At 39.5% G+C, this 12439-nt stretch overlaps 1 protein-coding gene across 1 annotated transcript in view; it reads left to right on the forward strand.

Moving 5' to 3' along the window:
* Positions 1-12439, forward strand: part of LOC124776792 (cryptochrome-1) — a 100784-nt gene that overhangs the window by 73058 nt on the left and 15287 nt on the right. The window contains exons 8-9 of the mRNA XM_047251930.1: positions 9573-9837; positions 10658-10905. Of these exons, the coding sequence (XP_047107886.1) occupies positions 9573-9837; positions 10658-10905 (513 nt within the window). The remainder of the gene's footprint in view (positions 1-9572; positions 9838-10657; positions 10906-12439) is intronic.

A 12439-nucleotide genomic window follows, 5' to 3' on the forward strand; every position in this document is an offset into this window, starting at 1 on the left:
TGAAAGCAAGGGGAAACTACAGCCGTAAATTTTCCCGAGGACATGCAGCTTTACTGTATGATTAAATGATGATGGCGTCCTCTTGGGTAAAATATTCCGGAGGTAAAATAGTCCCCCATTCGGATCTCCGGGCGGGGAGTACTCAAGAGGGCTTCGTTATCAGGAGAAAGAAAACTGGCGTTCTACGGATCGGAGCGTGGAATGTCAGATCCCTTAATTGGGCAGGTAGGTTAGAAAATTTAAAAAGGGAAATGGATAGGTTAAAGTTAGATATAGTGGGAATTAGTGAAGTTCGGTGGCAGGAGGTACAAGACTTTTGGTCAGGTGATTACAGGGTTATAAATACAAAATCAAATAGGGGTAATGCAGGAGTAGATTTAATAATGAATAAAAAAATAGGACTGTGGGTTAGCTACTACAAACAGCATAGTGAACACATTATTGTGGCCAAGATAGATACGAAGCCCACGCCTACTACAGTAGTACAAGTTTATATGCCAACTAGCTCTGCAGATGATGAAGAAATTCATGAAATGTATGACAAGATAAAAGAAATTATTCAGGTAGTGAAGGGAGACGAAAATTTAATAGTCATGGGTGACTGGAATTCGTCAGTAGGGAAAGGGAGAGAAGGAAACATAGTAGGTGAATATGGATTGGGGGGAAGAAATGAAAGAGGAAGCCGTCTTGTAGAATTTTGCACAGAGCATAACTTAATCATAGCTAACACTTGGTTCAAGAATCATAAAAGAAGGTTGTATACCTGGAAGAATCCTGGAGATACTAAAAGGTATCAGATAGATTATATAATGGTAAGACAGAGATTTAGGAACCAGGTTTTAAATTGTAAGACATTTCCAGGGGCAGATGTGGACTCTGACCACAATCTATTGGTTATGAACTGCAGATTGAAACTGAAGGAACTGCAAAAAGGTGGGAATTTAAGGAGATGGGACCTGGATAAACTGAAAAAACCAGAGGTTGTAGAGAGTTTCAGGAAGAGCATAAGGGAACAATTGACAGGGATGGGGGAAAGAAATACAGTAGAAGAAGAATGGGTAGCTCTAAGGGATGAAGTAGTGAAGGCAGCAGAGGATCAAGTAGGTAAAAAGACGAGGGCTAGTAGAAATCCTTGGGTAACATAAGAAATATTGAATTTAATTGATGAAAGGAGAAAATATAAAAAAGCAGTAAATGAAGCAGGCAAAAAGGAATACAAACGTCTCAAAAATGAGATCGACAGGAAGTGCAAAATGGCTAAGCAGGGATGGCTAGAGGACAAATGTAAGGATGTAGAGGCTTGTCTCACCAGGGGTAAGATAGATACTGCCTACAGGAAAATTAAAGAGACCTTTGGAGAGAAGAGAACGACTTGTATGAATATCAAGAGCTCAGATGGCAACCCAGTTCTAAGCAAAGAAGGGAAGGCAGAAAGGTGGAAGGAGTATATAGAGGGTTTATACAAGGGCGATGTACTTGAGGACAATATTATGGAAATGGAAGAGGACGTAGATGAAGATGAAATGGGAGATAAGATACTGCGTGAAGAGTTTGACAGAGCACTGAAAGACCTGAGTCGAAACAAGGCCCCGGGAGTAGACAACATTCCATTAGAACTACTGATGGGCTTGGGAGAACCAGTCATGACAAAACTCTACCATGTGGTGAGCAAGATGTATGAGACGGGTGAAATACCCACAGACTTCAAGAAGAATATAATAATTCCAATCCCAAAGAAAGCAGGTGTTGACAGATGTGAAAATTACAGAACTATCAGTTTAATAAGTCACAGCTGCAAAATACTAACGCGAATTCTTTACAGACGAATGGAAAAACTGGTAGAAGCCGACCTCGGGGAAGATCAGTTTGGATTCCGTAGAAATGTTGGAACACGTGAGGCAATACTAACCTTACGACTTATCTTAGAAGAAAGATTAAGAAAAGGCTAACCTACGTTTCTAGCATTTGTAGACTTAGAGAATGCTTTTGACAACATTAACTGGAATACTCTCTTTCAAATTCTGAAGGTGGCAGGGGTAAAATACAGGGAGCGAAAGGCTATTTACAATTTGTACAGAAACCAGATGGCAGTTATAAGAGTTGAGGGGCATGAAAGGGAAGCAGTGGTTGGGAAAGGAGTGAGACAGGGTTGTAGCCTCTCCCCGATGTTATTCAATCTGTATATTGAGCAAGCAGTAAAGGAAACAAAAGAAAAATTCGGAATAGGTATTAAAATTCATGGAGAAGAAGTAAAAACTTTGAGGTTCGCCGATGACATTGTAATTCTGTCAGAGACAGCAAAGGACTTGGAAGAGCAGTTGAACGGAATGGACAGTGTCTTGAAAGGAGGATATAAGATGAACATCAACAAAAGCAAAACTAGGATAATGGAATATAGTCAAATTAAATCGGGTGATGCTGAGGGGATTAGATTAGGAAATGAGACACTTAAAGTAGTAAAGGAGTTTTGCTATTTAGGGAGTAAAATAACTGATGATGGTCGAAGTAGAGAGGATATAAAATGTAGACTGGCAATGGCAAGGAAATCGTTTCTGAAGAAGAGAAATTTGTTAACATCGAGTATAGATTTAAGTGTCAGGAAGTCGTTTCTGAAAGTATTTGTATGGAGTGTAGCCATGTACGGAACTGAAACATGGACGATAACCAGTTTGGACAAGAAGAGAATAGAAGCTTTCGAAATGTGGTGCTACAGAAGAATGCTGAAGATAAGGTGGGTAGATCACGTAACTAATGAGGAGGTATTGAATAGGATTGGGGAGAAGAGAAGTTTGTGGCACAACTTGACTAGAAGAAGGGATCGGTTGGTAGGACATGTTTTGAGGCATCAAGGGATTACAAATTTAGCATTGGAGGGCAGCGTGGAGGGTAAAAATCGTAGAAGGAGACCAAGAGATGAATACACTAAGCAGATTCAGAAGGATGTAGGTTGCAGTAGGTACTGGGAGATGAAGAAGCTTGCACAGGATAGAGTAGCATGGAGAGCTGCATCAAACCAGTCTCAGGACTGAAGACCACAACAACAACAACAACAACAACATATGAATATTAATTCAAATTTGTTATTACAATTTCATTTACTTTAGGAAAGCTTGCAAAATTAAATGACATGGAATTTACCGAATTAAATGGACTATTTTGTGAATATGGTGTGTACTCATGTGGGGATTCATGGTTCCTGTAAAGAATGGCTAAAATATGGAGTTTTCTAGATCAGATAATTAGCAAATTAACATGTATTCCTAATGTTAATGAGAATTTTTGCAATCAGAATAATTAGGGCTACATAACAAGATACCTGAATTTTGGAAATAATTACCATTTAAAAATGGAACATTCTTAAAGATGCAAACTTTCTTTGAAAAACTTTTGAAATATAATAAATTGTAGGTTATCTGTGGGTGAATTGTCTGCCTTGTGAATTATCCATAGTCTTTCTTCCACTCCCCCCACCCCCACCCCCCCACCCCCCTGCTCGAACACTGCAAGCAGTGGATTGTAATTGTTGAGGAAGATAGTCATTAGTTTCTGTTAGTGCTGAAAATGTGTTGTGTTAATGATTGGAAATCGTATACAAACTTGAAGAAGCCAGTATTGTTAGATGAAATCTCACATTGATTTACAGTGTGGTGAAACAATGATCCATGATTTTCGAAAAACCAAAGATAAAATAATCCAATTTGCTAGCAGTTCTAACTCATTTGTTGAAGTGGAAGGCTATGGAAATGTCTACATATGCAGAACTGGATAAAGCCATATTGGAATGGTTTCAACAGAAAAGGCAGAGGGCATAAAAGTATCTGACCCAATATGTACCACACAAGCTCAGTTTTTCCTCAAAACCTTGGAGATAGAAGGATAATTTAATGCATCCTTGTGGCTAGTTAACAAAGTCTAAAATATTGCTGTCTAAAAAGAAAAATTAAGTGGGCATAATAAGGCTGCTTCTGAATTTTGTAATGATTCCTAGGAGTTTTTGCATGAGAAAATTTAGAACTGGAGTAAATATACAATGCAGACAAGACCGAGTTCTTTTGAAACTGTCTACCAACAAAGACTTAAGCTTTTGAGATGGAGCATAGTGTCTCTGGTTATTAATCGAGCCAGGAATGGATAACTGTATTGTGTCGTGATAATGGTATGGAATCATTTGAAGTTAAACTTGGTATAATAGGCAATGCTGAAAAATCGTGCTTTTTCAAAAGAAAATAAATGCACCGTTTACCTGTCCATATCTTCACCAGAAAGGGGCCTGGATGGACCACACAATATTTCAAATGTGGTTCTGTAATTGCTTTGTGCAACAGTTGTGAGAACATTTATTGTTGAAGGGTCCATCTGCAAGGCTGTATTGTTACTGGACAATGCACCATTGCATCCAAATGAAAATGTTCTGAAATTGGCTGATGGGATGATCTTTTTAAAATATTTACCCCAAATGTGACAGCCTTAATCCAACCAGTGGATCACAGTCATTGCTGCCATGAAGAAAAATTATGGAGGAAGTCTACTACAAAAAGTTATTGATGAGGGCAGCAATCTTTAAACGTTTTGGAAACAATTAACTGTGATAGACACAATGTCGGAAGTGTTGAAGGTGAAACAATCAACTATAGCCATGTCATGGGAAAACATTAACCCTAAAATTGATGTCATCAGTAACTCTTATTACGAAGAAGACTGTTCATTAGCAACATTAGCAGTTGTTTTGAAGAGTACTTCAGGGTGTGAAACTGTTGACAGAGAAAATATTTCGTATTGGTTTGACTTTGACCACACACAGCTAGGTCATTAGATGTTGAGTGACACTTCTGTCATTTAGCGAATACAAGGGGAATCCAAGGAGGCAAATGACAGTGACAAAGATGACAACATTCCTCTAATTTCAGAAACGGTAATCAGCCGTGCATAATCAGTTCAGTGGACCAGAGGATTACTAGACTAAAAGAAAAGCTACCTCACCGAGGCAGAAATCAGTTCAAGATTATTTGTTTTAAGAGTAGTGTAATGTTATGTGAAATTAAATTGTTCTGTATGGCTTGTAAGTTCCGTATTTTCACACGTACTATGATGATTAAAGTAGAATTTATCATAAACATTAGTTAGACATTGTAATTAATTTTTGTTTTTGAACTATCCTAATACATTACTGTGTATTTAAATTGTGGATTACCCTCAGTTTTCCAGTCCCCAATTACTGAAGATAATCAAGAGTTTACTACATGATGTTTTTGGAAAAAGTAAGATGTTTGTGAAGTATAAGACTTAAAGTCAGAACAGGTGTTTTTACCAATCCTCAAATTACAGATATTTACCCACAAAAATTATTTCTGTGTAAACCAAATAGGCTATAAGCATCAATAATTGTGGAATTACCTTATGAACAATAAGACTTTAAGATTCCCATGTTAAGCAAGAAAATGGATAATTAATTTGTAAAAGTTGTACATGGGTTATTCCCACAACTACGTCAAATAAATAAAAGAAAAATAATGATAATATTTTACTGTCTGGAATTTTATAAGAACGAGTGGATGATTCCAGTTTGCTCTGTTACAAGAAAGCACTACTACTGCATTTTCAGCATTGCAGTCATAGTTGTGATCTCATACCATTGGTTGTAATCCACCTGTGGTTTTCTGTTGTTGCCTTAATTTTAATTGTGTGTTTGTGCCTAAGGTGAGCTGAGTACTTTATTTTTCATTTTTATTTTACTGGAACTCGTATAATAAATTTGCAAATAAATATAAATAGTAAATGTCTGACAGGTTAAAACTGTGTGCTCGACCAAGACTGTTTATCGGAACCTCGAGTTTGACGAGCAGTGCTCTTAGTGATTGAGTTATGCAGGCAAGACTCATGACTCACCCTCATAACTTCATTTCTGTCACTATATTTCACAGAAGCTCTCCTGCATATTTTGCTGGACTAGCACTCTTGAAAGAAAGGGTATAGCTTACTGTGGAGAAATGCATTGACTGATGATAGTAGCTATGCCAATTCTCTGCCATGTCCTTCCTTTCAGGAGTGCTAGTCCAGGAAGATATGCAAGGGATCCTCTGTGTAATTTGGAAAGTAAGAGAGAAGTACTGGCAGAAGTGAACCTATGAGGGCAGTGTGTAAATTATGCCCGGGAAGTTGAGCTGGTAATAGGTAAAATAAGGGAAAGGCAACCACTTTCTTACAGATGCAGAAGTTTGATGATAACTGGATCCTCAGCATTTGTGAAATTTTTGAATGAAATCGTTCCACTTTTGGTTTTTATTTATTGAAATTGCTTTTAATAGCCAAAAGCAGAATGATTTCATTTAAAAATACGTATAGATGATTGGTGCATGGCACACAGATACACATAACAGAACCAATTAACATTATCTTTCAAGCTCTTGCTCTTTTTCTAATAAGAGTACACAGTTACACACAACGACACAGATGCCGAAGTGTACACACTCGTAGTAGCAGTGACACCAGTCACTTAATATCAGTTATTGAAAGTAGTTGCCTGGGAGTGTTAGGGAAGGATGCATGAAGCAAGGAGAGGGTAGCTGGGTAGTGTGAGGCAGGTCTTTTGCAAGATGACTCAGCAGCTGCATAGTAAGATGAAAAGAGTTCTGAGGGTAGCATATATGAGGGTTAGACAGGAGATGAGGGTGGAAGGGAGAAAAGGAGAGAAAGATGACAGTGAAGAGGGAAACAGGAAGGAGAGAAAGTAAGGGAGAGAGGAGGAAAAAAATACGGGAGAGGGTTGGGAAAAACTGGGGGAGAGAGAGAGAGAGAGAGAGAGAGAGAGAGAGAGAGAGAGAGCGCATGCGGAAAGGGGGGGGGGGGGAGAAGGAAGAGTGTTGGGGGAAAGCAGTACACGATCTTGAAGGGGAAGGAGTGGTGTGGACAGAGAAGGGAAAAGGAAAGGTGGTTGGAAAACAAGTTAGTGGAGATTTAGGCCAGGGGGATTGCAGCAGTGCAGGGTACGCTGGAGAGATAATTTCCCATCTGTGTAGTTCAGAGAAACTTGTACTGTTCAGTGAAGCAGCTGTTGAAGTCATTAATGTTGTGGAGTGCAGCATGTTCAGCAACTGGATGGTCAACTTTGTGGTTTGCCACAGGTTATCAGTGGCCATTCATGTGAGTGGCCACTTGGTTTCTTGTCATGCCCCCATAGAATGCTGTACAGTAATTGCAGTGTAGCTGATATATAACATGGCTGTTTTCACATGTGGCCCTATCTTTTATTGCATAGGAGATGTCTATGACTGGACTGCGGTAGGAGGTTGTGGGTGGATGTATGGAATAGGTCTTGCATGTGATTCGACCACAAGGGAAATGACTCGTGAGGTGCAGGATTAACAGCAAGAGTGTAGCAGGGATTAACAAGGATATTCTGTGGGATGGGTGGGAGTGGAACATTACTTTGGGTGATGTGTGTAGGATATTGGGTGAGACTCCCTCATCTCATCTCAGGGCACAACGAGAGATAGTCAGAGCCTTGATGAAGGTTGTCATTAAGCTTTTCAAGATCAGGGTGACACTGAGTGATTAGACGAGTGATGGTCATTGGGTGGGTGGTTAACAGGATTATTGGTGTCAGAGGAGTAGATGGCATTGGATGTCTGTTTACTGATGAGCTGGATAGGATATTGTGTGTCAGTAAAGGCTCTGGTAAGGTTATTGGTATATTTCAGTGACTCCTGCTTTCCATTGCAGATGTGGTGTCCATGGGTAGTGAGACTGTATGGAAGAGACACTTTGACGTAGAACAGGTGACAGCTCTCTAAGTTGTGGTATAGTTGGTGGCTGGTGTGCTTGATATGAGTGGATATATTTATGGAGACATCTGAGAAGAGAACATCAACATCTAGGTAGATGACGTGTGGAGTTGAGGAGGGCCAGGTGAAATGAGTTTGGGAACAGGCATTAAGGTTACAGGGGAAGGAGCAAAGGTGCCTGCCCATGAGTCCAGATCATGAAAATGTTATCAGTGAATCTGAACCAGACAAAGGGCTCTAAGTGTTGAATAGAAAGGAAAGATTCCTCCAGATGGCCCATAAACAAGCTGACATAAGAATGTGTCATGTGATTATCCATGGCAGTGCTCTGGAATTTTTTATATTTATTTGGCCTTCAAAAGTGAAAGAATTGTGGGTCAGTAAGTGGTTGGCCAGAAGGATTAGGAAGAGGCGGTCAGTTTGTTATTAGGAAGACATTGGGAAAGGCGGTGTTCCATGACTGCATGGTCATGAGCACAGGGGATGTTTTTCTGTATAGGGCCTTTGCACCCACAGTGACCAACCAGGAGTCTGGCGGTAATGAGACAGGAACTGTGGAAAGGTGGTGAAGGAAGTGAGCAGTGTATTGAATGTAGGATTGGAGGTTACGGATAATGGTTGGGAGTTGTCAGCTAACAAATGCAGAAGTTTGTTGAGTGGCAGCATTATACTCAGCCACAATAGGACGACCAGTGGGGACACCTGTGGGGTTGGGTTTGTGGAGTTTGGGGAGTACGTAAAAGGTAGGAGTGTAGGATGTTGCTGCTGTGAGAAGGGAGATGCTGTCAGGTTTTGAGATGGATCTGAGGCCTTCAGTAACTACTGAAGGTCTTGTTGGACTTCTGGGATAGGATCAAACGATTGTTTGCAGAGGTGTCAGAAAGTTGGCAGAGATCCTCAATCACATAGTCATTACAATTCAGGATCTTTGTTTGTGGGAAGGATAATAAGGTCTAGATTGGTTTTCAAATCAGGAATATTGGCTGGAAAGGAAGGATTTCTCCAGACAGCCCATAAATGCATTGCCATTGGAAGGTGTCATATGAGTATCCATGGTAGTACAACAAATTTGTTTATATACTTTATTATCCTTCCTGCAGACAAAGACACCACCACAGTGGTCTCCCCCCTTTTTACCTCCCATCTCCCATACTCTACCCTCCCTCTCCACCACCACCTCCCCCCCCCCCCCCCCAAAAAAAATCCCTTATACACTCTGCCCTCTGACCACCTTTTGTCTTGCTGTGCGGCTGCTGAGTTATCTGGCAAAAGACCTACCTCACGCTACTCAGGTTCCCCCTCCTTGCCTTGTGCATCCTTCCCTATACCCTCCCCACCTCCATCTACTCAGCAACTACTTCTAATAATTGATATTCAGTAACCAGTCTCACTGCTACTGTTAGTGTGTATGTTTGAGTGTTTAGTTGTGTGTGTGTGTGTGTGTGTGTGTGTGTGTGTGTGTGAGTGTGTGTGTGTTCGTGTACTTCTCGTACTCTTCGAAAAATAGCAGGAGCTCGAATCTGGTGTTCACTGTTACTGTTACACGTTTCTGTGTGCCACGCACCAATCATCTATAGGTAAGTGGTTGTTTTTCTCCTATTTTACATATTTTTGCATCCACAAATTTCCATTATTGTTATGAGTTGGTAGTAGTATTGCCCACGAAAGTCAAGGTTCCGAGATAGAGTCCCAACCTAGCACACAGTTTTAATCTGTCAGGAAGTTTCAAAACAGTGCTCACACTATTTTAGAGTTAAAAATTCATTCTGGTCTCATATATTGTTTTCCCAGGTTTTATTGGAGCATTCATGACTTGTTCCACTCTGTTTACAATGGCAATCTTCCTTTGAACCAAAAGATCACTGGCCAGTTAATATGGAGAGAGTATTTTTACACAATGTCAGTCAATAATGAGTTTTATGGTGAAATGGCAAACAATCCAATATGCCTGAACATTCCATGGAAAGATGGATCTGAGAAGGGACATCTAGAGAGATGGCAAGAAGGGAAAACTGGATATCCTTTCATTGATGCTGCTATGCGACAGCTAAAGCTGGTAATATCTTCTACATATCTTACAACTTTTTTATCAGTTCGATGAATCTGAATGGGATCTTACCCATTTTTAAAATCTAAACTGCTTTTAAGCTGACCTCATCATGTCTGCTTGTGTCACAGCAGCATATAAAGTCAGACAAAGAGCTACTTTCCGAATGAAACACCAGATGTATTTTATATATCTATCTTTTTCTTTTTCTATATCATCTCCTTCTACCCTGTGATGAAACAACAAGAAAAGTAATATGAAGTGTGATTAGATTGCTAGTGAGTCTCATTATGAATGCTATGTTGGCACGATTAGTTTAGTGAATACTGTTGTGCTTAGCACATAACTGATTCATGTAACTTGCAGCTTAAAAATATATTTTGTTGCATTAAAACTAAATATATTTTGATTGCATATTACCTATTGCAATAATTGGATAATAAAAATTTAGGAGGTACTTGGGTCATGTCCATAGCGTATATAAAGTGTTCTTAATTCAGCTGTTTGATGATGTAACTGTTATTTTTGTGGTTTCAAATTTTGATGCCTCTTATTCATTTAAAATCTGACAATTAGAGCTAAGTTGTTAATGAAAAATAAATCTATGCAAATTTACTAACAACCATCAGAGAATATCTCAGTGATGTCTATCACGATATTGCAGCATGGGGAAAGATCAAATGTGTGTGTGTGTGTGTGTGTGTGTGTGTGTGTGTGTGTGTGTGAGTGTGTGTGTGTGTGTGTGTGTGTGTGTGTGAGAGAGAGAGAGAGAGAGAGATAGAGAGAGAGAGGAAATTAGTAGCTAAAATATGCCCCTCTGTTCTCACAGGAAGGTTGGATTCACCATGTGGCTCGTAATGCTGTGGCCTGTTTTCTTACACGTGGAGATCTGTGGATCAGTTGGGAGGCAGGCTTGCAACACTTTTTGAAGTACTTGTTGGATGCTGACTGGTCAGTGTGTGCAGGCAACTGGATGTGGGTGTCCAGTTCTGCTTTTGAACAACTTCTTGATTGTTCACATTGTGTTTGCCCAGTTAACTATGGCAGGCGGCTCGATCCTTGGGGGGAGTATATAAAGTGAGTTAACATAATGTCTCATATTTTACTGTTTCGTTTGTTTTCATACTGATGTCACTGCTAAAGCTGTTGTACTTACAGCCAAAAATTGAAATAACCTTCACAGAGTCAGTGTGGAATGTGATGCAGTGACAATTCTACCTTTAAGTACTGCAAGGAAAAGGTGACTCTTTTGCTCCTAATAACACTTAATCTGCAGTCCTCTACTATCTGAGTTCATGTTGATATTTTTATGGTTCTGTACCTCAGTTGGTGTAACGGAACCCTTATAGGATCATTCTGTTGCCTGCCTGTGTCTGTCTGTCTGCCTGACTTAAGACTCCTTTTTCTCAGGAAAGGGTAGAGGTATCACCTTGACATTTATGTCACATAGTACTGTCTACAGTCCCTTGATGGTGTGAAAAATGTAAGCTTCTAAGTTAATGAAATCAAAAGATATGGCCACATATGTCACATATTTTGATAAAAACTCAATAAAATCTATACATGAACTATCTATATGTTAGCTTGGTAGTCTAGTACTAAAGACATGCATGCAACTTGAGAAGTTGTGGGATTGAATCTCTGACCTTCACACCTCAACGATGGAGGAGTCACACGAAACGTGATTTGGATTACATGTTAAACTTTGGGTGCTTTTTTCCTGGATGGGTAATTGGGCTAGTCATCGAAATGATGACCAAAAGAAAGACTTGTACCAGGCAACTGAGCCACACAAAATTATTTTATCTATACACGTAATTAAGTTTGTATGGAAGCCTCAGAACATGAGTGCAACTTTTTTGTTGTGGTGATCTTTGATGTCATTCAGTGTACTGGACGTTTGTGTGGGTTCATGTGCCCATACTGATATATTGTCCATGGTGCACGTAATCATCCCTTTATTACAAACTTTTTATTGCATATTTGTGTAACTGTAGCACTTAACAGATCTGACGTATCATAGTTTTCCTGGACCTTTCTAGTTCTATGTGTGTGAAGCTATTAAGTGAAATCTGCTATGCAGTTTTTCACTAAATTATATAACTCCATTAAACTTGCAGTTAAATACAAATTATAAAACATATAAAAACTTAATTATTATGTATTTTTTAATTTTAAGCGAATAACTCCCTCTGCAGTAGTAAGTGAAGTACAAAAAAAAGCACATGCTGTCAGACACCTAAAAATGAGATTAACAGAAAGTGCAAAGCTGAAATGGCTAGTGGAAAAATACAAAGCTATAGAAGCATGCATGACTGTGGGAAAGATAGGTGACATGCACAGACAAATTAAAGAAACCGTTGGAGAAAAAGAGAGGTAGACGAGATGAGTGATAATGCAACAAGATTTTGACAGCGGACTGAAGGACCATAATTCAAAACAGGGCACCTTTTGTAGACATCAGCCCTATGGAATTGGGTGAACCAGCCATTATACGATAAAACTCTTACACCTGGTATGCAAGATGTATGAGACAGGCAAAATACCTTCGTATAATAATAAAAAAAGTTTTAATCCCGATTCTAAAGAAGGCAAGGGCTGACTGGTGTGG

This window comes from Schistocerca piceifrons, chromosome 2, assembly GCF_021461385.2.
Source record: "Schistocerca piceifrons isolate TAMUIC-IGC-003096 chromosome 2, iqSchPice1.1, whole genome shotgun sequence".
NCBI lineage: Eukaryota > Metazoa > Arthropoda > Insecta > Orthoptera > Acrididae > Schistocerca > Schistocerca piceifrons.